This window comes from Miniopterus schreibersii, assembly GCF_964146895.1.
Source record: "Miniopterus schreibersii genome assembly, chromosome: 1".
Lineage (NCBI taxonomy): Eukaryota > Metazoa > Chordata > Mammalia > Chiroptera > Miniopteridae > Miniopterus > Miniopterus schreibersii.
Window position 1 is genome coordinate 182,141,296 of NC_138101.1, and position 27,893 is coordinate 182,169,188.

Consider the following 27,893-nt stretch of genomic DNA (forward strand, 5'->3'; position numbering starts at 1 on the left):
ATATTCACTACGTTGTTTGCTTATGATGTGTAATTTTATGTACATATGTTATATACCAGCAAAAAGTTAAAAGAAACAACTAAATTCCTCTCTGAGAATGAGCAGCTCTTTCTTCTGAGAGGTACTTAGGTTTCCCGCTTTGCACTCACATCGGCTCCTGGGAGAGGTGAAGATCTGGGCTGCTCATTAGGAAGCAGGGTCAAATCTTTAAGTGGCCCACAACTGACACACTGACACGCTTAATATTCTCAGAGTTAGGTAGTGTTTTCAGAAGTCAGTGTGCATCAGCTTTGTTTTTCAGTGATTTATTCAAGCCAAGGGGGCTCGTGTTTAGCATCACGCTGAGACTGGGTTGTCTTCTCTGGACACTCTTTGTATCTGTTCTTTGCTATCTTTGCTTTTAGCCGAGATTCTCCAACATGAGTTTTCATGTGTTGAATTGTTCTAAAGAAGTCCCATGTCTCCCCTTTTGTAACCACCGCAGGTGTTATCTTTCAGATGCCTGCAGGAATTGGTGTCGCCTTATACTGTATTCTGTCTTCAAAATCCGTTTCCACTCTTCACAGATTTGTTCCCAGTTGGGTTCTTTGTTATAACTGAATTAAATCTATTCATTTAATTTAAAAGAATTTGACATCTTTACCATTTTTTCCTCCTTTTATTCAGATCACGGTAAGCCTCTCCATGATTTCAAGTCTAATTTTATCCCACTTCGATATGATTTTGTATGGTTCTGTAGTTGTCTTCGTATAAATTCTACATATTTCTTATTGGAGTTATGTCCACTTGTTTCATGTTTTTTTTGTTGTTGCGATTGTAGATGGAACCTTTTTTTTTTTTTTCTTTTCCATTCAAAAATGAACCCGTGGAGCGACAGGACCTCTACCACCCCTCTCAGCCGCGAGACTCTATGGTTCCTCGGTTCCACGGCCGCGTTCTACTCGCACCTACGTTATCCGAACCTGAAGGAAGATGGCAACCGAGAGTTGCTAAGCAAAGGGTCGCTCTATCTCGCCTTTGTTCTCCTCTCTGTGGCTACTGCGCAGGCGTAGTCGTCCCAGTAGCGACCCCGCCTTCCCGGTCGCGGGCTCCGCTCGGTAGCGCCGGCGCACTGGCGCGCTCCGTTTACACGCTCCGGGGCCTGTAGGCGCCGCGAGTTCCGGCTGTCGCCGTCGCCGCCGCAGCTCCTGGAGGTCGGTTGCGACGAGTAACGGTGCCGGGACGAGCCCTGCGCCTTCTCAGATATGTACCCGAGCTGGGGCCGATATGGCGGGAGCAGCCACTATCCGCCTCCGCCGGTCCCGCCGCCACCGCCGGTGGCGCTTCCTGAGGCCTCGCCCGGGCCCGGGTACTCGAGCTCGACGACTCCCACGGCCCCTTCCTCCTCCTCGGGCTTCATGAGCTTCCGCGAACAGCACTTGGCTCAGCTCCAGCAGCTGCAGCAGATGCACCAGAAGCAAATGCAGTGCGTGCTCCAGCCCCATCACCTTCCTCCGCCCCCCCTGCCGCCCCCGCCGGTGATGCCGGGGAGCGGCTACGGAGACTGGCAGCCACCGCCGCCACCGATGCCCCCGCCACCTGGGCCGGCCCTCAGCTATCAGAAACCGCAGCAGTACAAACACCAGATGCTGCACCACCAACGAGACGGGCCTCCTGGTTTGGTTCCCATGGAGCTGGATTCCCCCCCCGAGTCTCCCCCTGTACCGCCAGGGTCCTATATGCCCCCGTCACAGTCTTACATGCCCCCACCGCAGCCGCCACCCTCGTACTACCCCCCGGCCTCGTCTCAGCCCTACTTGCCTCCCGCTCAGCCGTCCCCTTCTCAGTCCCCACCTTCCCAGTCCTACTTGGCGCCCACTCCTTCTTACTCCTCTGCCTCCTCGCAGTCCTATTTGGGCCATTCCCAGTCCTACTTGCCCCCTTCTCAGGCATCTCCTTCCCGCCCTTCCCAGGGCCATTCTAAATCCCAGCTACTGGCCCCTCCACCGCCGTCCACCGCTCCCGGGAATAAGACAACTGTCCAGCAAGAGCCTTTGAAGAGTGGTGCCAAGAACAAGAATGCTGAACAGCATCAAGCTGTTCCTGAGCCAGATCCTTCTAAGATGACTCCACAGGTAAGAAAGCATCTGCCTGAGCCTCATCTTTTCACCTGGAGGGCCCTAAGTGAGCAGGCCTCGGGGCTTTAACCAGTGCCTAGCCTAATTATAACACACTATGACTTAATTTACACTCCAAAGGATTCCATAAGAGTCCGAGGTCTGACGTGGAAGCCTTTTAATTAGCTAAATGTGGATTGTTAAAACTGAAGATGTGTCTAGACACCACAGAGTAGTAAGGTGGCTCAAAAGTTACTTCTTAGATATATTCTTTGGTGTCCTTTGGCTGACTTCTTAGATTTTGTTGAGGTTGCAAAGGGCTTTGCTTTGTGTTTTAAACTAAAATTTCCATTTGAGAGGCAGCATAAAAAAAAGAAGCTTCTGAAAGAACTGACACTTGAAATGCACAGAAACTTTATGACCAGTTAGCTTCTTTAAAAGAATTATTTAGGGGCCACTGATAGCTGCCAGCTTCCTGGATTAGGTCTCACCAACTGAAGGATTGAAATCTTGTTCTTACCAAGAGCATCCTAATTATGCTTATAGACACATATGCCATACATAGGGGAGTCCACACATTTGACCCTTTGAGGAGTCTGTTGGTCATTTAAGGAACTGACCCATGCATGCTTTTCTCACATCACTTAAAGATTTAAGACATCACCAATTTGCTGCATCGCATTGGTATTACTGTTCACTCCAGAGTAACAACAGCCTTGGAATTTGGCCAAGGTTAAAAAAAAAAAAAGTGATGCCTCTTCATTCATGAGAGCCATTCCTCTAAACTTCTTTTTGAACTAGTGCTTCCCAGAGAACAAAGATGAATAGGATAGCAGTAATAAAGTCCTCCATTTAAAAAGAAGATAGAACTAAAGTGGATAAATTATTTCTTATGATTTCCTAAAATAGACACTTTTAGCATTTACTGATCTACCTTAGATTCCTTAATGATAAAGAGACTCTCTTAATCTACAGACTCAGATTTACATATAAAAGATTTCCAAAAGGTAGGGATGAGGTATTTAAGCAAGATGTGGTTGACACATCAGAAGAAAACACTTGAGGTGCCTGGGGTAAAACAGTAGAGTAAGTGATTCTGTTTGCTTACACTAGAATACCATCCCACCAGGTTATTTCCCCTAGATTCCTCTATTATAGAGACAGAATTTGTCTCCTTTCCCACCCTACTCTGAAATTTCCAGTGTTTTTGTTGTCAAATACTGTATGTTAATTCAAGCCAAAATATGACATTTATATTTTCATTTATACTGGACTGTTTTTCTCGCCTTTTAGAGAGATAAATGAATTGTTTTATGGGATGGGGGGATTGAACTGGTCTTTAATATAAACACCATGAGCACTGCTTTTGCTTTTCTGCCTTTTACCCTTGTCTACAGTTAACTTCTTTTAGTGCTTTGAATATTCAGTGCCTTCAGTTCTTTGGTGAGAGCCAGAAAGAAAGTAGTTGGAAAGAAAGCGGTTCAAGATGAAGTTTGGGAGGTGTGAATGGGCTGTTATCAAGAAAGGCCTTGTAAGCCTGTTTAGGTTTTCTTACCTCTATCTAGAATTCACCCCAATGTCCTCAACTATCTTTTTCCCCCTATAGTTGTATTGCTTTCAAAGCACATCTCAAATATCAGGGTCTCTATGAAGCTATGCGAAAGCTCAGCCATTTGGTTGGTTCTGTTTTTTTGGATTGTAAGTCCCTTGCAGACAGGGACTATCTCACTCATCTTTTTATCCCCTGTAGCACCTAGGACAGTGCCTTGTATATTGTAGGCTCTCCACAAAGGTTTGTTGAGTAAGATACAAGAGTTGCCATGTTCTAGACTTAGGATACTTTGGTTTATTAGATCATAAACAGTTTCTTCATGCCAGTGCCAACCTCTGACAGTCTTTCTGCATATTTTTCTTTAATTTATACTCTATTTTTGGAAAGTGTCACTTAAAATGTGAAAGATTTTAAACATACAGTAGCTCCCCCTTATTTGCAGTTTTGCTTTCTGTGGTTTCAGTTACCTGCAGTCAACTGCACTCCGAAAATATTAAAAGGAAAATTCCAGAAATGCGCAATTTAGCATGCTCTTCTGCGTAGCATAAGGAAAATCTTGCTCCATCCTGTTCTGTCCCTCCTGGGATGCCTTTGTCCAGCATATCTACCCTGTATCAGCTACTTGCCTATTTGTCCATTAGTGGCCCTCTTGGTTATAGATTAACTGTTGCAATATTGCCATGCTTGTGTTCAAGTAACCCTATTTTACTTAATAATGACTGCAAACATAAGAGTAATAATACTAGCAATTTGGATATGCCAAAGAGAAGCTGTAAAGTGCTTCTTTCAAATGGAAAGGTGAAAGTTCTCAACTTATTAAGGGAAGAAAAAAATTGTAGGCTGAGGTTGCCAAGATCTATGGTAAGAACGAATCTTCTATCCATGAAATTGTGAAGAAGGAAAAAGAAATTTGTGGTAGTGCGCTGAGAGAGATCATATTCACATAACTTTTATTATGTTATAAGAGTACATTATTATAATTGTTCTGTTTTTTTATTAATTATTGTTAATTTCTTAGTGTGCCTAATTTATGAATTAAACTTTATCATAGGTATATGTATGCATAGGAAAAAGCATAGTGTATATATATATGGTTCAGTACTATCTGCAGGTTCAGGCATCCACTGGGGGTCTTGGAGCGTATCTCCTGCAGGTAAGGGAAGACTGCTGTACACAAAAGTAAAGAAAATGGTATGATTTCCCCCCTACCATATACCCATCATTCAGATTCACCAACTCTCAATCAAGAGTTTGCCATGTTTACTTCACCTAGACCTTTTTTATTGTTCCTGCTAAAATATTTTAAAGCAAATCTTAGATCTCATGTGATTTCATCCTTATATTCTTAAATACTTTGGGGGGGGGGGGAAAGAACCTTTTCTTAGGTTAACACGTTATAACCCCTAACAGAATTAACAACAGCTTCTTTGTATCATCTAATACCTGATCCATTCAGAGTTACCTTATTGTCTTTTCATACTAATGGAATTAAAATAAATCCTTGATGTCGTCCATGCTAAAATTCCCCAATGGATTCAGTTGTGTTTAGTTGGTTTGTTCAAATCAAAATCCAATTTAGACATTTTGGAGCAAGGTAATTCTTTCTTGTGGGGGACTATCCTGTGCATTGTGGGATGTTTAGCAGCATCTCTGTCCTCTGCCTACTAGTTGTCAGTATCAGCCCCTAGTTGTGATCACCAGAAATGTTTCTAGACATTGCCAAATATTCCCCAGGACGGCAAAATCACCCTCAGTTGAGAAGCTCCCAATTTAGCTCAGTTTCTCCTATTCTCTTTTTCTACCCTGTGTCATTCAACTTGATGAAAAATCTCTATCAGTTGTCCTGTTAAATGTCCCACATTCTGGATTTGCCTGCTGTCTTGTGGTGTCATCTGACTTGTTCCTCTCTTTTCCATGTTTTTTGTAGACTAGAAGTTAACTCTGAAGCCTTCTTAGGTTTAACCTCACCTTTCTTTTGGCAAGTGTACTTTGTGACCTAATGATGCTGTGTACTTCATTTGCATCCCATTAGGAGGCACTCAGTGCCTATTTATCCAACTGTTAGTGGTGCCAAGATTGATCAGGGGGGTGACAGTAAAGCTTTCATCAATTTTGCTTCTAATGTTCCATCTAGTGGTTCAGCCATTGATGTTCTTTACCTGACTAAGTTATTTCTTCATTAGAGGTTGCATGTGGTGACTTTTTTCACGTCATTTCTTCTACAGTTATTAAATGAAATTCTGTAAAGAAAAATTTTCATTCATGAACCAGGACTATTTGATTGGAAATACAATTAGTATAGGGAAGACAGGATAAATGCTTGATATTCTTCTCTGTAGTTTCTTGTTTTCAGAGTAAAGCATTGGTGATTTAATGGAATGCATATTTTTTTCAAGAATTAAATTTTCTCCCGACCGGGCATGGCTCAGCAGTTGAGTATCGACCTAGGATCCAGGTGATCAGGGTTCGATTCCCGGACAGGGCACATGCCCAGGTTGTGGGCTCGATCAATGACTCTCTCATCATTGATGTTTCTATCTCTCTCTCCCTCTCCTTTCCTCTGAAATCAATAAAGATATATTTTTAAAAAATTAAATTTTCCTTTGTGTTTAATGGACTGACTAGGTAAAGTGCATACTAGCTTTTTTTTCATGAATTGTGATTTTATCCTTTTAGTTTCAAAACTTATTTGGGAAAAGCTGTTGAATTTTTTATTTTGTTATTTTTTTTGTTAATCCTTACCTGAGGATGTTTTTTCCCGTGATTTTTCAGAGAGAGTGGAAGGGAGGGAGGAGGGGGAAGAGAGCGAGAGAAACATCAATGTGAGAGAGACACATCGATTGGTTGCCTCCCACACGCACCCCTACCAGGGCTGAGGAACAGACCCACAACCCAGGCATGTGCCCTTGACCAGGAATCAAACCTGAGACCCTTTGGTCCACAGGCTGATGCTCTAACCACTGAGCCAGACCAGCCTGGGCAAAGCTGTTGAATTTGGTTTGAACTTTTAGTTCTTTATTTAATGTTCAAGTATTTATTGAGTAGCAACTATGTGCCAAATACTCTGCTTAGTATTGGAGATGATAGGATGAACAGGAGCCCTCATTGACTTGTTCTGATCATGGGGGGAAGACGTTTAAGTAATTAGGAGAAGAACAGGGTGCTACAGCATTATAAAATACAAAATATAGGATTATGAAATGTAAAATATCACTGACTTGTTCCATAAGGAATGGGAAAAGGAAGGTGAGCTTTTTTTTTAAAGCTCAGGACCTAGCACATAGTAGGTGAAAAACAAGTATTTTTTTAAATGATTGGATATAGCAGGTAGTTCTAACCTAATTGAAGAGGCCTCCCTTTATAAGTGATAATTAAGTGAAACCCAAAGAATGGATAGGAATTAACCAAACAGAATTCAAAGAATTAAGTTCATTAAGGCTTTCTGAAATCTCAGGGTGACGGTGGTAGGCACAAAACCAGATCAGGAAGGACCTATCAGGACTCTATCCTAAGGGCAGGAGGAGGGCGTTGAGGGATTTTATACAGATGAATGTGACAGGTTGGCATTTTTATTTTTTTATTTTTTCTGATCCTCACCGGAGGATATTTTCTCCATTGCTTTTCAGAGAGAGTGGGGGTGGGGTATGGACAGTGAAACAGTGTGAGAGCGACATCAATTGGTTGCCTCTTGCACATGGCCAGACCCGGTGGTGATCGAGCCTGCAACCAAGGTACATGCCCTTGGCCGGAATCAAACCCTGTCTGCAGGCTGATGCCCTAACCACTGAGCCAAACCAGCCAGGGCCAGATAGACATTTTTAAAAACTCTCTCTGTAATGTGAGTAGAATCAAAAAGAACAGGAGTGATTTATAGAGAATACATGATAAATAATTCAGGCAAGAAATGATAGTGGCTTAGACTTGGATGGTGATTGTGGAGTTGGAGAGAAGTGGAAGACTGGAGAAATGTTTAGGTGCTAGACTCCCGCGGATTGAGCAGTAGCGGAGAGGGAGGCTTCAGTGATGATACCTGGGTTTCTAGGATAGGCTGCTGGTTGGATGGCGATCCTATTTACTAATAAGATAGGAGAACCTAGAGAAGGAAGAAGAACTAGTCTGGGGCCGAGAGGGAAATGATGAATTAAGTTTTAGAACTACCGAGTTTCAAGTTCTTGAAACATAAGAATCCAAATAGAGATAGCCAATTGGTAGTTAGATATAGGTGTGGTATCTAGAAGTGAGATCTGGGAGACATGATAGACTTGTGAGTCATCAGCATAAAAATGGTATTTGAAGGCACAGAAAAAGATGAGGTCTCCCAAAGAGTGTGTAGAGTAAGAATAGAGATGAATGGACATTGAGCCTAGCCTCACAGAATCTCGGTCTCTCAGGGAACCAACAGGAAAAAGGCCAAATAGATGGAAAATCAGGACAGTGTAGTGCCACAGAGGTGAAGGGAAGACTGTTTCTAGGAGGAGGGAGTGGTCAGCTGTGTCACTTACTGCTGAGAGGTCGAGCAAGATGAAGACTGTGAGTTATATTTTGCATTTACTGACATGTAGATTATTGTTGACCTTGGCAGGAGCAGTTTCATAGTGACTGAAGCCATATTGCATTGATTTGAGGAGTGATGGAAGGTGAGGAAATGGGGATGGTGAGTATAGACCATTCTTTCAAGAAGTTTGACTGAAGGAGAGAATGAGAGAATGAGGGCAGGGGCTGGAGGAAGAGGTGAGGTAAAGGAGCTTCTGTTGCTGTTGTTCTAAGATGGAACTAAGATTATTTGGTGACCTTAATTTCCTGGAGTAGAATGTAAATCTCAAAAATACAGAAAATAAATATATTTTTAATAAATTTTATAAATGGAAATCCAATACATTGCCAGGTTCTCCCCCTTTCCCCTTCATTTTAGGATATAAGACATAATACATTTAGTCTTATAGGCATTTACAATAATCAGCCTAGATAGGAAAGTCTTCCAGAATTAATCTTTAAAAGCTCTCTCTCTTTCACTCTCACTCTCATTCTCTCCCTCTCCTCCTTTATATTTTCCTACTTGAAAATTATTTAATGCCTAGTTCATAACTGTACCAGTAGGTAGCAAGCAGTCACTATGCTTGATGAATAAATTGGCACCTTTTTTTGGTAATGATATTTGTGACAAATAGTTCTTACATCCTTACTTTTAAATTTCATTCAATCTCTTTTTTGAATGTGACATACGCTGTGATTTTCCTTGACTTGTGAGCTAACATTCTATATGAGATGGAGTTGTGTGATAAGATGGGACATTCAGAAGAACCAGGTACTAGTTCAACTTCATTAGCAAGTTGAGGCAGATTTTATTCCTTTCTAAAATAAAGGCAGATCATCCTTTTTGGAGTCACTGAGGGCATTTTTGAATGATGCCATCATTATTCATTTGTAGAGCTTTAAGAATGTTTCAAAACCTAGTCCTACGATTGAATTAGGTATGCTTTGTGCTTATTGGATTCTTATTAAGTAGAAATTGACCTGCAGTGCCTTCTGTCAGTAAGCTGGCAGTTACCTGAGCTCCTAACAAGGTTCTTAACCCTAGCCTAGGTCTGGGACAGATGGGAAGCATGAGGTAAGGAGGGTGCAGATTCATAAAGAATCTAAGGCCTGTACAGTCTTCATCTCTAGCCATTGGCTTCTAGTTTGTGACAGTTTGCATCTTTGTCTCTTTTAGTGATGTTTTCAAAGCAACTAACAAAAGAGAAACTTTTAACTTCTACTAGAAACAGACTTATTCATTTACTTTTTAAGGGGAAAGGTAAACCTATTGCTGTTTTCATAAAATAATAAAAGTTGAAAATGTTTTAATACTATGTTATTGTTAACTATCATGATCACTGTGCTTTTTTTGGTTCTGTTTGTTTGTTTTGTTGTGTGTTTTTTTATGTTGAGTGGTGAAAGCAATTATATCCTGGAAGCTGATGATTATGTGTATGATAATTAAAAAAGAACAAAACAATCATGGCCTAAACTTCAAAATGGAGTTAGTGAGATGAAATGTATTCTTCCTAGTGGATTGAAACAAGTTTCAGAGCATAGAAATGAGTGGCCTAGAGGGAAGTCTTTAGTTAATTAACAACCATTTATTGACATCCTATAATATGCTCCAGCACTATATGTTTAAGCACCAGATACAAGAAAAGCATGAGACATTAATCTCCCAAGAAAAGTATCCTATGAGTGGAAAAAAGATAACAAAACAGTATGTTAGGTGAGAAAAGAGTTTATATATATTATGTACATTTTATGCACCTGTTTTCATGTGGAAAATTGGGGAAGTATGCAATAAAATATTAGCAATATAGGAAATCTTGGTTATCCAAAGATAATGAATCACAGTGATGCAAGTAAAATGAATCCATTTAACATAGGGACCAAAAGTTTAATAGAGTATAGATTGTGTTTCCATACTATAATTTTTGTGACAAAATTATATGGCAACATTATATATCATCTTCTATTTAGTTTTTGGATATACTGAAGAAATATTTTAGGGATTTATCAATTTTCCCGGGGCTATTTTTTTAACCTTTGATAGTTAAATCATTCTCTTTTGTAGTTCCTATTATAAAAATTATTTTTGCTTGCTAATCAGTAGTACTTTCATTAGATCCTCAGCTATCAATAATGAGTTTCAAATTTCTCCAACATCACTTTTTATCAAGTCCTGCATCCTTATAATTATAGTAGAAATATATGCTGTTGTTAATTTTACAAGTATCCAAAGAAGTTTATTAGTAAGTATTTTAGTGTTATGACAACTTTCTTTCCTTATGCAACCTTATAACCATGGAGATTATAAAGTGAGTACTGGGATAATGAAGATCCTTTAGTTATTTCTGAGTGGTAAGATTTTTTTTTTATTGCTTTAAATAATCAGTTATCGCTTATTTATGCAGTCAGTTCTCTTTACTTGAAGTAGTTGTTTTATAAAGTCACTAGGAACACTGAATTAGTGAATACTGAACCATTGCTCCTAAGGGAAATACAGGATTAGGTTCTGTGAGCCTTTGGTCACATTTTCATCAGCCAATCAAGATATAACCTTGATTGATGTGTTTCTGTTTAAAGACACCTTATTTAATATATATTGTTGATTCGTTAACATTGACTTCACAGCCAGCAATACTGTAACATATGCCTGAAGAAGCTATGTAGCATGTATTTTCTCTTTAAGGCACATCACAGCCTTCTGGCACTTAGGAATACTAGTCAGCACTTCAGCACTATGCTTGGTAGCCATTTTAAACAACAAAATCACTAACAAAAAAAGTACAGAAATGCAAAAAAATGTGGCCCTAAATAGACTGTTGAAAAGGACACTTATTTACAGTATGAGCGCTAAACAAAAAGGCGATCATGGCCATGTTCTACCTGAGCTGGGATGTGCAAGTCAAGCGACTCAGATTTTTCACTGTTATATGTACACATATCCAGAAATTAACACCAGAGCTCCCAAGTATTGATTTTGGAATTAGAAATAAAGTTTAGCAAGTAGGCAAATTCACAAATACAGAATCCATGAATAATGAGTATCGGCTATATTTTCTTAATTTGTTTCCACATTAAACTTGTGATTTTTTAAAAGTGGAAGCGCAAAACAGGCTTCCAGAAAATTAAATTACAGTATAATTTGGAAGGTAGAGTGACACTTTTAAAATAAATAGAAAGCATTTAAAAACACATTTTATTCTCATTTATGCATACAGTAGTCCCCCTTTATCTGTGGTTTCGCTTTCTGCAGTTTCAGTTACCTGTGATCAACCACTGTCCGAAAATATTAAATGGAAAATCCCAGAAATAAACAATTCGTAAGTTTTAAATCGCGCACCATTCTGCGTTGCGTAATGAAATCTCACACCGCCCCACACTGTCCTGATCCATCCCACTTGGGATGTGACTCATCCCTTTGTCCAGCGTATCCATGGTGTATACACTACCCATGCCATTGTGCCATTAGTCACTCGGCCACCTCGGTTATCAGATCCCCAGTATTGCAGTGCTTGTGTTCAAGTAACCCTTATTTTACTTAATAATGTCTCATTTACCTCGCTTCATCTCATTACGTAGGCATTGTATCATCTCACATCATCACAAAAAGGGGGTGAGTACAGTACCATAAGGTATTTTAAGAGAGAGAGACCACATTCACATAACTTTTATTACAATATATTGCTATAATTGTTCTATTTCATTATTAGTTATTGTTGTTAGTCTCTTACTGTGCCTAATTTGTAAATTAAACTGTCATAGGTAAGTATGTATAGGAAAAAACAGTATAAATAGGGTTCAGTACTATCCACTATTTCAGGCAGCCACTGGAGGTCTTAGAATGTGTCTCCTGTGGATAAGGGAGGACTACTGCATTTACCTTGGTATGGCTAGGCTAATGATACAACAGATTTTTAAAAGAGAGAAGGTAGAGAGAAGAGGTAGGACTATGTTGTTATATTCATTAATTATGAGACCCCCATGGATAAATCTGAACCAACTAAAGATAGGTTAAAAGCAAGTAGCTGTGAATACTGACAGGATTTACTCTTATCATTGATCAGAAAGACTGCTCTGACTTCCAAAAGTATGTGTTTTTAGATAGTAGAGAAGTATGTTGAATTGATATGTATGGCATGGTTTAACTTAAATGTATAAATTTGGGGAAGGAATTGAAAATCTTGCTTATTTGCCTTTCTCAGTCCAGCTTTGCCTTTTCTTGCGTATAGACGCATGAACACAGACACAAATGTGGCTCTCTCTAAATACCAAGTTGCAGCTATACAGGATTGTCGAGTAAAATTCTTAAAAATGGTTTCTGTTGTAGGAACAGCAGCAGTATTGGTATCGACAGCACTTGCTTAGTTTGCAGCAGAGGACAAAAGTGCATTTGCCAGGACACAAAAAGGGTCCTGTGATAGCAAAGGATGCACCCAAGCCAGTAAAAGAAGTTACAGTACCTGCCACCAGTCAAGTACCAGAACCCCCTCCATCTGAGGAGCCCCCATTACCACCTCCTAATGAGGAGGTACCACCCCCTCTCCCACCTGAGGAATCCCAGGTAACCATAAAATTAATTATTTGGTGTTTACTGTTCAGCTTTTTTCTGATTCATTTATATATACCTTTGTCATGAATGCATATATATTTTTATGTTTTTTTAAGTACATGTAAAATTCCATTTATGGACTAATTAGAAGGTTATGCCTTATTAGGTTTAGAAAAGGCATTTTTTGTCTCTCCCTGTTGGGAGCATGCCTATTCCTTTCCCATCCTCCTCTTCCTTCCCCCAGGCACATTACTTTTGCCTTTCCCTCTCCTAAGCTCCAAGAACCCTTCTTTTGCTTCTGTAACTTATTTCCTGAGCCAACAAGGCCCAGCTGGCTCACTTCTACTACCTTTGTAACTCTCTAAATAAACTTTCTCTTATAATTTGGGGGGGGGGGGCGGGGGGGGAAGAAAAGGCTTTTTTTTTTCATTTTTTTTTTTCATGGTTTAAATGAGAGTGAAGAGTTAGACACTCTTGTAAATTGTGTCTCTAAGCACTAAAGGGATGCCAGTGTATTTTCATATTGGCAGCACACGGCAATAGTTAGGAGCTTCAACTTTTATTGTCAAACGACCCAGGCTGCAGTCCAGGCACTGCCACTTGTTGGTGGTGACTCTGAGCGAGTTAGCTAATCATTCTATGCTTCAATTTCCTCATCTGCAAAATAGGTTAGAGCATTAAATGTGATCATTCTTATCACTTAGCATACTTACTGGCACATGGAAAGTTCTCACATTGATCCAAAGGTCATCATTCTCCTAAGAGCCTTATGTGGAAACTTTATTGAATCATAATAATTACACTATAGTCCATTGGTGAAAAGTGACTAAGGTGAAAAGAAAGATTTCTCATAGAGTGAAAAGGACAGTAAATGTAGATTGACTTTGTTGGGGAAATGATTGTCTTACTTAACAGAGAGATGATTATTCTAGTGAAGACTACAGAATTTATAAACTCCTTTGTATTGGTGTCCATGATTGCAGTATAGAGCTAGGTATTTTATCTAAAGATAGAATAGCTTTTCCCAATCAGGCAGAGTTGTAGGGATTCTGGACTTTATATTATAATACAATACTTTATAAAATAGGTTTCTTACTAATTTAATTGCTGTTTTATGATTTAAGTAAACATGTATCCTCTTTTATCTTTAGTCTGAGGACCCGGAAGAAGATGCCAGGTTAAAACAGTTGCAGGCTGCAGCAGCACACTGGCAGCAGCACCAGCAGCATCGAGTTGGCTTCCAGTACCAGGGAATAATGCAGAAGCACACTCAGTTACAACAGATCCTGCAACAGTACCAGCAGATCATACAGCAGCCACCACATATGCAGGCAAGTGCTTCCTGGGTTCATGCACGGGAAGTTGCCCCAAGACATTTCAAAGATTTGTTATTCCTGAAAGAGATTTAAGTGTAAAAAAAGAAAGATATTTCCCAAGAGGTACCCAGGTAGTTAGTTACCTGTCGCATTGACTGGGGGGCTTGGGAAGTGTGATCTTATGAAAATGGTCTTATGGAGGGACAGTAATCTTGAAGTCTTTTGATGATGTTAACCCAGACTTATTTTTAGAGTACTTTTACTAAGTTACTAAGTATTGTTACTCAGGGATTTAAGAACCAGAACCAGGGTTCTTAATCATGTAACTTAAAGTTAACTTGTGTTTCACCTATAAACCATGACGGTAACAGAAAAGCAAAAATCGACCAAAAAGATTAAAGCAACCACCACAAAAAAACCTAACAAATACACCATAAAAGATGAAAGTACTTACTTGTCTTTCTTTTTTTTAATTCTCACCCAAGGATATCTTTTCCATTGATTTTTTTTGAGAGGGAGGAGGGAGAGGGACAGAGAGAGAGAAAAAAATCAATGTGAGAGAGACACATCGATTGGTTGCCTCCCTTACGAACCCCGACTGGGTCCTGGGATTGAACCTGCAACTCAGGTACGTGCCCTTGACCTGGAATCGAACCCATGACCCTTCATCCAACTCTCTAACCACTGAGCCAAACCGGACAGAGCTGTTTTTTTATCTGTGATTTATAAATTTATGTCTATATGTCTAATTATATGTCTATATGTCTGTGATTTAATTATATGTCTATATGTCTGTGATTTATAAATTTATGTCTATATGATTTATAAATTTATGTCTATATTAAAAACTTGAAAAATAATGCCCTTGCCATTTTGGCTCAGTGGTTAGAGTGTCAGCCTGCAGACTAAAGGGTCCTGGGTTTGATTCTGGCCAAAGGCACATACCTCAGTTGCAGGCTCGATCCCTGGCCCCAGTCGATGTCTTCTCTCTGTCTCTGTCTCTGTCTCCCCCTCCCCTGCTTCCCTTCTCCCCCTCTTAGCCTAAGCAGTGGAAAAAATATCCTTGGGTTAGGATTAAAAGAAAAACTTGAAAAATACTTATTGCTGAGGTAGGTATTTGCTGTAGTGTTTGGTTGATTTTTTTTCTAACTCAATGATAACTTATACAGGGTGGGGCAAAAGTAGATTTACAGTAGTTCGTATGGAAAATAATACAATAATAAATAATAATACAAGAATAAACTGTTTCTCTAAAGAACTTAATAAACTGATGAACAGAATAGATTCAATGACATGGAAGCATAGATGAGACTGACAAATGTCAGAGGGATGGAGGAGGGCAGGTGGGTGGAGGGGGAGAGAGTAACTAAAGGATTTATATGCATATATGCACAACCCAAGGACATGGACAATGGGGGGGAGAGGGACTGGGGAGGGGGATGGGACAGGGTGGAACGGGTCATTGGGGAGAAAAAAGGACATCTGTAATATTTTAAACAAAAATAAAATTTAAAAAAAAGGATAAACTGTTTCGTGTACTCACAATTGTAAACCTACTTTGCCCCATCCTGTATAACTAAGTCAAAGGAAAAAAGAATGATCATCACCAAACAGATTTAACAAGCTTCTCCTTATCCTTCCAAAGTCTTTAGTGTTTTAATTTCCTGAGATTTCATATGCCTTTGATTCATTAATATTTATCTTGTTATTAATTCTCTTATATGAATGTTTTGAAATAATTTTTATCCCTTTATTTGTAGACCATGTCTGTAGATATGCAACTGCGGCATTATGAGATGCAGCAGCAACAGTTTCAACATCTCTACCAAGAATGGGAGCGAGAGTTTCAGCTGTGGGAGGAACAGCTCCATTCGTATCCGCATAAAGATCAGCTTCAGGAGTATGAGAAGCAGTGGAAAACATGGCAGGGACATATGAAAGCCACTCAGACCTATCTCCAGGAGAAAGTCAATTCATTTCAGAACATGAAGAACCAATATATGGGGAACATGTCAATGCCACCTCCTTTTGTTCCATATTCTCAGATGCCTCCACCTCTACCAACAATGCCCCCTCCGGTATTGCCTCCATCATTGCCACCACCAGTGATGCCCCCTGCCCTACCTGCTTCAGTGCCGCCACCTGGCATGCCCCCACCTGTGATGCCACCTTCGCTACCAACCTCTGTGCCCCCACCTGTGATGCCTCCATCTCTGTCTTCAACAGGGCCACCACCAGTTCTTCCCCCACCTTCCCTCTCTTCTGTGGGGCCACCACCAGTTCTTCCCCCACCATCTCTCTCTTCAACAGCACCTCCACCTGTCATGCCCCTTCCACCATTGTCTTCAGCCACACCTCCTCCAGGAATACCTCCCCCTGGGGTTCCACAAGGGATACCTCCTCAATTAACAGCAGCTCCAGTTCCATCAGTCTCTAGTTCTCAGAGTTCACAACTTCCAGAGAAACCTAGACCAGCATTACTTCCCACTCCGGTGTCTTTTGGTTCAGTCCCACCCTCAACTTACCATCCTCCATTGCAATCAGCTATTGGCCCATCAGAACAAGGGAATTCTAAAGCTCCTCTGAGCAAGTCTACTCTGCCATACAGTTCGTTCTCATCTGAGCAAGGACTTGGGGAGTCTCCAGTTGCTCCATCTCAGCCAATCACTGCAGTCAAGGACATGCCAGTGAGGCCAGGTGGACTGCTTCCAGATCCTCCTAGAAGCAGTTACATGGAAGGTCCAAAAGGACCAAGGTAGGTCTGCCTTTTTTGTTTGTTTGTTTGGTTGGTTTGGCTGATTTGATTTTGTTGATTTGGGCTGAATAGGCGTTGATGGCATAAAAGGCTTCATTTATACAATTTTGGTATTCACTTTGTCCTTTTAATCTATACACATTCCTGGTTTATAATTAATAATGCTAGTATTCACTTATTAGATGTAATGAAATCTAGAAAATGGTAACATGCCCCCATTTTTATGATATCATTGCTTTTATCCTATATGTAGAAATTGTAGTGCGGGATGAATGTGATGTTTTAGAGTAATGTTTATCAATTTCTTACTGACTTTTCAGCTTCAAAAGTAATATTGATTAAACTTATTTATCTTTTTTGCTTTTTGTTTATTTGATAAATACTTGAATTGATAACTTCTCTTTGTTAGCTAATATGCTAACTATTGGAGATAAAGATGAATAAGCCAATATTGTAGTGAAATAAGGCAATGAAATTTAGTGTAAGGGTAAATAAGACTTCTGTTTTATCTATTTGTTCAGCAAATATTTATTAAGTTCCTGCTCTGTGTTTATAGAGTGACTATAACAGAACAGACAAATAGAGCTTATATCCTTTATATGTTCCTCAATTTGGGAGATGTTTTTCTTTTGTCTGAACCACATTTATATAGAAAAGTACACATAAAAATTGATTAGTTTCTGAGTTTTTTTCTATTTACCTATTAAATGGTGTTAAGTTTATTTTTCTAAGTTTGTAAAGGTATATTTTTCTCCCTGGGTTACCTAAATGATAATTTTCCTACAGAAAAAACATTTCAATAAGATTTTCTTCCAATTGGAAATTGTAATAGAAATACATACTCATACAAAATTTAGACAGGACAGAAAAGGACTGAAAAAAGTAAAAGTCACCTAACTCCACTGGAGTTTATTATTTAGAGATGATAATTTTTAAAATATATGTTGTATAAATGGGATCATACTACATATATTGTCTTGTAACTAGCTTTTTCCACTATCATTATAGTAGTTAGTTTTCCATCTCAGTGTCAATGGATCTGCATTATCATTTTTAATTTAATTCTGTTTTAACTATTGACAACAAAATATATCTTATTTGTTCCCCAAGTTTATAGTTCTGAAAACAGTACAGCACAAACTTCATCCAAAATCAAAGCTAATTAGAGGCAACTAATGTCTTCCTCTGGGTACCAGAAGCCTTGCCAGAGGCATTACATACATTATCTTAAGGAGTCTTCTAAACAACCTGTGAATTTGTATACCCGACATTTACCCTTTACAAATGGGCTGAGAGGATTGGGTAACTTGCTCAGGACTGAGTCTCTGGGACAGTGGAGCCTGAGTTTGTACCCAGTGGGAGCTGAGTCCAGAGGGTCCTCAGAGCAAAAGCACTAGTTAAGTACTGTATTTAATGCCGTGGTTTAATGATACTCATACTGTCAGTGATATTCATACTTACAAATACATTTGTAGCCCTCATTTATTTGGTATGTGTATCTTCTTGATTTGAATTCCTACTTATCTCCTTATTGAGTATCTCCTTATCTACTTATTGAGTATTGCCTTTTAGATCTGGTGACTGATTTGCTATCAGAGAAGTACATTTTTAATACCTCATGAAACAAAGATTTCCTGCTCCCTTTTTTTCTGTCATATTCATATTTCTCTCTTTTGCTTATCAAATCTTGAGTTTGTAAATTTAGGACCTATTTTAAGTTTTTTCTTGTCTCAAGGTACAATTAATAACTTCAGTGCTAGGAGGATCTTAGCAATTATATAATGCAATATCCCCTCTACAGCAACTCACATTTAGTTTGTCATCTTGCACATATTACCTTATTCCTCTCATTGATCTCATGAGGTAAGTAGATAAGGAAGCTGAGCTCTGGAGAGGTTATAGATAAATTACCCCAGATGACAGAGCTAGTAAATAGTAGAGATGATATTAGAATCCAGGGCCTTCTGATTCACTTACAGGTTCATTGTACTTCCTGTGACAAGCAATTGATGGACCCTGCTTGAACATTGACAGCTTTCTAGAAAGTTTATTTCTTACACTGACCCTAAATATATCACTATAACTTTTACCTGATGATTCTAGATCTACCTTTATGGTACAACACATAGTGAGTTATCCTTTCTCTCTCCTACAGTGTATTCCTGCAGTCATTTAAAGATCACCCTCCTGTTCTCTTCCCCAGCCTGCTTTGCCCACTCTTCTCTGCCATCACACAAACTCAGATTCTTTTCTTTTCACACTAACATTGCTTCCAGCCTCCTCCTCCTTCATTGCTCACTGTCCTTTGAAGGGCCTTTGGTTTGTCTAGTCTCCTTCAGATGTAGAAGACCATAGACCTAGTACCAGCTTTATTATAAATAATGTACGTATATAGCTGGAAAAAAATGTCCTTTTTTGCTTCTCTAAGACTGTCTTTACATTTCATCTAGTTAGGTTTGGGCCAACATTCTAGTCTACTAAAGTCTTGATGAATGTTTACATTGTTTTGTTTTTAGGTACAAGCTATCTCTTCCCAGCTTTTTCACCTGCAGCTTTTATTTTTGCCATTGAGTTGGATCCTGCTCACATTATCCACCTTGTTTTAAAAGCCTTTCCTCAGTCTAGCTTATGTTATTGCCATTTCTGTTACTCTTCTACTTCTTTTGCTCATTTACGCCACATAAAGTATAGTTTGTGACTATTGACCAGGCACAGTTCATTGTTCTCCTGTGTATCTAGGTACAATGTCATTGGGAATCTGGGTAGTTAGTGAAAGAAACTGAGGTAAGAATAATCCACACTAGCCCTGGCCAGTGTGGCTTAGTTGGTTGGAGCATCAACCCCTACACTGAAGAGTTACGGGTTCAATTCCCAGTCAGGGCACATACCTAGGTTGTGGGTTCTGTCCCCGGTTGGGGCACATACAAGAGGCAACTAATAGATGTTTCTCTCTCACATTTGGTGTTTCTCTCGCTCTCTTTCTCTTTCTCTCTCACTCTCTTTCTCTCCCTCCCCCCCTTAAGTCACTAAACATGTCCTCAGGTGAGGATTTCAAAAAAGAATAATCCACACTATTAGGAAAATTGGTGAATTTCCTTAATTATTTGCGTTCAGAGTTTGCTATAAACACATAACTGATATGGTAAGCTACTCTTGTCTTGCTTTCATTTAAACAGAGCTGGGTAGAAAAACAAGAATTAATAACATAGATAAGTGGGTAACCAATTACACACTATTAAAGCATTGTAAAGTACTTTGAGTTTTTGCAAAATCCAGATTTAGGCTGCTTTCTAAAAACTATGAAGGTTTCCAAAAAGTCAAGTGACATAACTGCATTATGTGTAAATAGCATACCACATTGTTTAGCATCCAGGGCAGCTGTTTTGGAACTGTGTGTATGTGTGTGTATGTGTTACCACTGTATTCATCAAGTCTTTTGGAGGACTACCACTGCTCAAAAAAAACTGTCATGTCAGTGGATGTTGGTTTCCCAGTACCTTTTTTTCCCCAATAATAAAACTTATTAGCCCAACTGACCTGGCTCAGCAGTTGAGCATCGACCTATGATCCAGGAGATCTCTGTTCGATTCCCAGTCAGGGCACATGCCAGGGTTGCGGGCTCGATCCCCCGGGGGGGGGGCATGCAGGAGCCAGCCAATCAGTGATACTCTCATCATTGCTGTTTCTATCTCTGTTCCTCTCCCTTCCTCTCTCTGAAATTAATAAAGGTATATTAAAAAACCCACAAAAATAAAACAAAAAACCTTACTTATTAAAGGGTAACAAACGTGCACAATCGTAAGTATATAGCTTAGTGGATTTGTATAAAGTAGACACACTCATGTTATCACTCTACTCAGATCAAAAAATAGAAATTCTAGTGTATAAGAAGTCCATCTCATGTCCCTTCCCATTTTCTCTTTTTACACCACAGATTAGTTTTGTCTATTTTTGAACTTTATATAAATGGAATCATACTGTATGTACTCTTTTGAGTGGCCTCTTTCACTTGACATTAAATTATTGTGAGAATCATCCATGTTGTGTGTAGCTGTAGTTTGTACATTCAATTCCTGTACAATATTTTATTGTATGAATATACCACAGTTTGTTTATCCATTTTCATATTGATGGTCATTTAAGTTTTTTGGTTATTATGAAAAATATTACTATGTATCTTTGGGTGCTATATGTCTCCCTTTAGATGCATACACATCTGTGTGTATGTGTGTGGGTGTTTAATTTTGTTTAAATAAATACCAAGGATTGGGATTGCTTGATCATGGGTATGTATATGTTCTTCTTTGATAGATCTTGTCAGTTTTCCAAAGTGGTTGTTTTAATTTACATTCTCAACAGCAGTGATTCTGTGTTCCAGTGTTTTTGCATCCTCAGCAATACTTAGTATTATTAAACTTTTAAATTTTAGCCATCTTGGTGGATGTTTAATGGTATTGTAATACGGCTTTAATTTATATTTCCCTGATGATGAATAAGGTTGATTTCTTTCCATTTGGTTATTGTTCAGTTGGAGTTCCTATTTTATGAAATGCTGCCTCAAGCCTTTTCTGTATTTTTATGTTAATTTTTTTTCTTATTGATTTGTAGGAGTTCTTTATATACACTAGATACCAGTTTTTTGTCCAGTATATGTCTAGATTGTCTTTACTATATTTCACTCTATAGCATTTTTTTACTTTCTTCAGTATATCAGAAAAGTAGCCTTGACCATTTACCATCTAGGTCTAATGGGCCCTTTTAATTTTTAAAGTTTAAAGTAATTTTACAAAAAATTTACAGAAGTAAGAATAAAGGGATAGTGAAAAATAACTTACTAGAAATTCTAATAAAGTTTTTTAAAGAGTAAAACTCTTCCCATCAGGTAAATTTTAGCACACCAACATCATAAAAGATGAAATAATTCCGTCATATTGTTTTAGCAAAGCAGAATGGTCCAGGTTCTTGCCACAAAATATTATGTGAAGTCTTTCCATTTACTAAGTGGGTGATAATGCAACATTTCCCTTCTGTTCATAGAAATATATTGTTCAGACATCAAATCTTGAGTTTGAGAACATTCATCTCTAGGATATTTTTATCTGAGGACTCACAGTTGACAATTTTACTTATGATAAATTTTACATCTTTATTAGACATTTATCTTTTGTTTCATCTAATAATTTTGGTGTAACTTTCTCTGTCGCTTTTCTTTTCTTCCTTATAGTCAGGAGATGAAAATTTCTGAATTCTCATTTGTGCTGAATGAAGCCATAAAGCAGGCTGCAATATTTTGGGCAATGCAAGGGGTTGTGGTAGTTTATTTCACCTTTGCCTCATCCTTCTAGGCAATTCTATCATTCTTTTATTGTCTTTGTATTTTAATCTTCTTTGGCATAGTTGGGAATAATTAATAAGTAATGGTGAGTATTAATGAATTCTAAGATAAGGAAATTGCAAAATATTTCAAGATACAGAAAAAATCAAAATCATTTAAGATCTTATATTTAGGATTAGTGAAAGCACCCAATGGATCCATATGGTAAATTGCAAGAGAATTTAAATTTTGTTCTGTTTTTTAAAAAGCAAATTTTCTCTTTGTTCTCTGGAAGGCTGGTAAAAAAGAAGTCACAAAATATCAATTTTTACAAATAGAACTGTTAAAAAAAAACACCTTCAAAACCTATACTTAGATCCAGTGAACCCTGATGAACCCCAACAGCTAATGGTATTTTTTGATTAATAGAAATTCTTGATTTTAATTTAGTTGTCCAATTTATTGACCTTTTTTCCTTTATGGTTAGTGCTTTTTTATGTCCTGTTTAAGAAATCTTTGCTTACTCCAAAGCCATAAATACATTATCCTATTTTATCTTCTTTTATTGTTTTATCTTTTATTTTAAAATTAATAATCCATATAGAATTGACCTTTTTTGTAATGAGGTGGGGTCAAAGTTTATTATTTTCCATATGGCAATCCAGTTGACCCCAGTAACATTTAATTGAAAAAGTTATCCTTTCCTTACTACTTTGCAGAGTCCCCTTCATCATGAGTCAAGTGATTATATGTGTGGATTTGTTTCTGGACTCTATTCCTTTGGTTTATTTTTATCTCTTAGTGTAAGTCTTCCAATTCTGTTTCTAGATCAGAGGTTGGCAGGCTTTTTCTCTGAAGGACCACATGGTAAATATTTTTAGGCTTTGCAGGCCATGTCTGGTCTCTGTTAAATATTTTTCTAGCCCTGGCCAGTGGGGTTCAGTTGGTTGGGCATCATCCTGTGCACCAAAAGGTTGATGATTCAATTTCTGGTCAGGGCACATACCTGGGGTTGTGGGCTCGAATTCTGTGGTGGGGGTGTGTGGATCCATATCCTGCTCTTACATTGATGTTTCTCTCTCTCCCTCTCCCTTCCTCTCTCTCTAAAAAATCAATTTTAAAAAATCTTTAAAAACATATTTTTTTCTTTTCTATTTCTATTTAACCTTTAAAAACGTAAAAAAGTCATTCTTAACTGGATTTGGCCCATTCGCCATAGTTGGCTGACCCCTCATCTAGATTGTCTGGACTGTTCTTGCTCCTTTCTATTTCCCATATAATGCTTAGAACCAGCTTGTCAATTTTCAAAAACCTGGAATTTGATGGGCATTGCGTAGAATCTGTTGACCATTTTGAGGAAGAATTTACATCTTTATATCAAGACTTCTGATCAGTCCTATCTACTTTTTGATTGGCTTTAATATTGGAATTGCGGACCCTTTGCATTCTGTAGCTGTCTTAGTAGGTTTAGCAAGGGACTGTGAGCACTGGCTTTTCTTTATGCTTCCAGTTGTCATGGTCGTTATTTATAGTGTTTACTTCTCTTTTGGATATTTTGATTTTAGGATCTTAGATGTACATATTAAATAATAGGCATTATTTCACATGAAAACTAAAAGGAAAGGAATTTGATTTGAGAATTTAATATGTTATAACGCCCATGGTTTGCTGATTTGAGTATGTTTATGTAAACATTGTGATAATCAGATAATAACTTGTTTAAGGTTTTTGTAATTCTGCATACTTCTTAAGTTTTTATACCTGATTTGGAGTATTTTTAATACCAAATTTTGAAGTGTTTATACCTAGTTCTAATAGTTTCATACCTAGTTTTAGGGTTTTTATTTTTTAGAGGTTTATGAAGTACTTAACTGTATAAACAATTTTCTAAATATTTAGACATCAAATATTTGTTTTTTTAATCTAATCAGTGTGCAATGCATGTCTTTTATGTGATTATATTTAGTGAAGAGATACTATGTTTTTTCTTTATTTCAAATACATGCTGTGATATGTTAAAAGGTCACAGTATTTCATTGTATATGTAAAGAAGGCTTATTTTTGTACATATTTTTAACGTAAGTATCTCCTAATATATTTATTTCGAAAGCCTAAACATTCTTTACTTTTTATAAATCTAAAAGGCTCTGATAGTTTTATGATTTCATAACATCCTTGAACTTTGAAAATACAAAAGTGCACTATTGATAAATAATTGCCATTTCTATGTAGTGTTGTAGATATATTTCAATTGGTTTAACATTTTCTGACTCCCAAAATAAAAATAAAATGATGGCCCTTGGCTGTTGATCAGCAATTTAATCTGAAAGCAAAGCACCCTCCCCTTTCACGGGAACTGCATGCTATATGTGTAGGCATGAAGCTTGCAGAACCTTCCTGCCTTGTTTTCTTCCTTCTTATCCACACACATTTTAGTGCTCCTGCTTCCTTTATTCTTTCCTCTGGTCTTTATACATGCTCTTCTCTTTTTCTGGACTCCTTTTCTGTCATTTTTGCTTTACTAATTCCTGTTCTTCCTGCCACCAGGGTTGCACTTCAATAACTGAGTGCATTTCAATAGTATGTTGAGATCCTTCAGTGAGTCAGACAATGGGGATAGCCATTGAGCAAGACCAACGTGTCCCACATTTATTAAACTTTGTTCTAATTGTTGATGTCTCACTCTTCCTATGGACTGTGAACTCCCTGAGGTTTATTTCAGCACTAACACAGTACCTGACAATAAGTGTTGCTTATACCAACACTTGGATAAAATTCTCAAGGCATTCATAATTAGGAAGGCAGTTCATTCATATTCAGATTGGATTATAATACTAGATACTGTGTTGTTGACAAGGGCTCTATATTGACTCTTGTACATTGTGGAGGGTAGTCTTATCGCATACATGCACTAATGATTGCTTAATTGGATACAAAGCAGAGGATTTTATACAATTTTAATGATTTAAGGTGTTATTTCAGGCACTTTGAATTAATAAATGTAACTTAAAGGAAAGGAACCAAACCATCATAAGCTCTGAAATGGTGTTCTTCTTGCTCTTTGTAAATGTGTGGCCTCCATCCTTAGCATTGCGATGCATCCATTGACAAGTCCCCAGTTGACTTCTTTTCCCTTTGCCCAACAATAGCTGTGCCAAGCCTTCACTATTTTGAATAGACCATCTCCCTAGTGTTGTTTTCTCTGTCTCAGCAAATGTTTTTATTTTCTTTATAACTTTAATTTAAATTCCTGCCTCAGAGAGAAAATCAGTGCTTTCAGGCCAAGTAAAAGTCACTTCCTGCCTTTACCTTTCCTTTACCTTACCATCCTCATCTTTCTTGTAATCTCAGAAGAAGCCTTTCTCCTGATTAGGGCTAATCCTGTCTCTGTGCTCTTAAATACATTTTACATTGTAATAAAGTGATACATACACATAGTTTGGGGGGAAAAAAGAAAAATAGCCATCCACCATTCAAAGCCTAATGACATAATCTTTATTCTTTTTTTTTTTTTTTTAATGTTTTTATTGATTTCTAGAGAGAGGGGAAGGAGAGAGGGATAGAGAGAGAAACATCAATGAGAGAGAAGCATAGATCAGCTCCCTCCTGCACGCCCCCTACTGGGGATTGAACCCGCAACCCAGGCATGTGTCCTGACGGGGAATCGAACTGTGACCTTGGTTACTGAATAAATGCTCAACCACTGAGCCACACCGCAGGGCTCATCTTTTATTCTTTAGTTTTTTCTTTTGGTAGTTACCTTCATATCACTAAAGAATATGCTGTTACTTTCTTGATTTATATTTTTTAGATATTATATCTTTACTTCCTGTTCTGATAGAGGTTTATTAGGTTTTTTGTTTTTTTTTAAATATCTCTTATTGATTTCAGAGAGAGGAAGTGAGAGAGAGATAGAAACATTAATCATGAGAGAGTCATTGATCAGCTGCCTTCTGCACACCCCCCCACTGGGGATTGAGCCCACAACCTGGGCATGTGCCCTGACCAGGAATCGAACCACGATCTTCTGGATCCTAGGTCGATGCTCAACCACTGAGCCATGCCGAGCAGGGCAGGTTTATTAGTTTTTACACTACTCTCTAACCTCATCTTCCCAATATATTTATATCACTATTTTGATACATCAGTAAATAGTGTTGTTTGTTGTAGAGGTAATCAGTGTGCTGTGATTACATTTTCTTTAATGTAATAACTTTTTTCAGAATTTCCAATTGTCTTTGTTCTTGCAAAATCTTTAAAATAATCCTTCAACCCCAGTCCCCAAAACACCTATTTCTCTTAAGGACATCTCTCTACCAAATTCGTGCATCTTCTTGCTTTTGCCTAGGCTGGTTGGCTGATTGGTTGCTCTCAAGATCTGCCATATGGCTGTTGCTCTCATATATACCTCGATTATCCTCCTGGATTTGGATACACTGTTTATTGATCTTATGGCTTCCTATTTGTGGGTTAGTGCCTCCTTTTCCCTGAGTGCATAAACTTACTAAGAAACTGTATATTGAGGGTAAATTTTCTGAGTCCTTACATGTCTGCAAATGCCTTTATTTTAACCTCACACTTGATAATACTTTGGATATGAGATTTGAAGTTGAACATAATTATTCCTCAAAGTTTTAGGTTATTGTTCTATTTCCTTCTGTCACCTAGTGCCACTGTTACGCAGTTCTGATTCTTTTCCTTTTTAGATGATTTTTCCCTACTGCCAAAAACTTTATTTTATTCCTGGTATTCTTTTTTTTAGTTCTCATTTGAGGATATATTTTTATTGATTTTAGAGAGGGAGGGAGAGAGAGAAACATGGATGTGAGAGAGAAACACGTCGATGGGTTGCCTCCGCATGCACCCTGACTGGGGATCAAACCCACAACCTTTCAGTGTATGGGACAGTTGCTCCAACCAACTGAGCCACACCAGCCAGGACTTATTTCTGGTATTCTAAAATTTTAGTGCCCCCTCCCCCCATTTTGTTTTGTTTTGTTTTGTTTCGTTAATTGTACTGGATACTGAGTGAACTGGGCAGTTGCCGTCTGAAGACTAGAATCTCTTAACTCTGGAAATTTCTTTGTGCTCTTTCTTCTTTTAATTTTTCTCTCTTGTTTTCTGATTTTCTCTTTTTGGAACTCATTAGTAGGATTTTGGACCTACTGGATTGATAATATTTTTCTCTTTTTCTCACTTAGTTGTACTTTCTGAGATACTTTTGATCATTGTATTGCATTTTTTTATTTTGAGAATTTAAAAAATTTTCTACAGTTCTTCTGATTCTAATCCCTTTTACATATAGCAATTTGTTCTTGATTTATAGGTACTCTCTGCAATTTATGTTTTTTGGGTGTTTTTTTTTTAAGGCCTCTTCTGGGTTTTTTTGTTGTTTGATTTTGCGTTATCTCTGATTTCTCCAGATTTGTGTACTGTTTATCTTTGGTCTCTTTCTTTCATTTTGGAGACATTCCTCAAATATCTAGTTATCCTTGGTGGTTCATTTCTATTTGAGAGTGGGAGACACTGATAAGCTGATGGGGAGCTCTGGGGCAGGGGAGCTTACCAACTGTTAGGCTTTGCTTTAGGTGATAGGGCAAAAAATTCCTAATGCTAGGGGACCCTCAGTTTCAAGAATTTAGAGATATTCAGCTAAGGAAAGGTTGGTTGATAGTTCAGAATGTAGATTTTAATTTACATCTTTTAAATTAAAGACTTACTCTTGACCTCCGCAGCATCCCTGGTAACTGAGAATCCTGACCCTCTCTGGCTTTACCAGCACTC

At 38.2% G+C, this 27,893-nt stretch overlaps 1 protein-coding gene across 3 annotated transcripts in view; it reads left to right on the forward strand.

Moving 5' to 3' along the window:
* The first annotated feature begins 1,159 nt into the window (after positions 1-1,159).
* Positions 1,160-27,893, forward strand: part of YLPM1 (YLP motif containing 1) — a 61,617-nt gene continuing 34,883 nt past the window's right edge. For all 3 annotated transcript variants that reach the window (XR_013998316.1, XM_081130412.1, XM_081130413.1), the window contains exons 1-4: positions 1,160-2,114; positions 12,503-12,736; positions 13,876-14,055; positions 15,801-16,795. Coding sequence is in view for 2 of the 3 variants with exons in the window: in XM_081130412.1 (XP_080986538.1) it covers positions 1,245-2,114; positions 12,503-12,736; positions 13,876-14,055; positions 15,801-16,795 (2,279 nt within the window). In the remaining variant the exon portion in view is untranslated. The remainder of the gene's footprint in view (positions 2,115-12,502; positions 12,737-13,875; positions 14,056-15,800; positions 16,796-27,893) is intronic.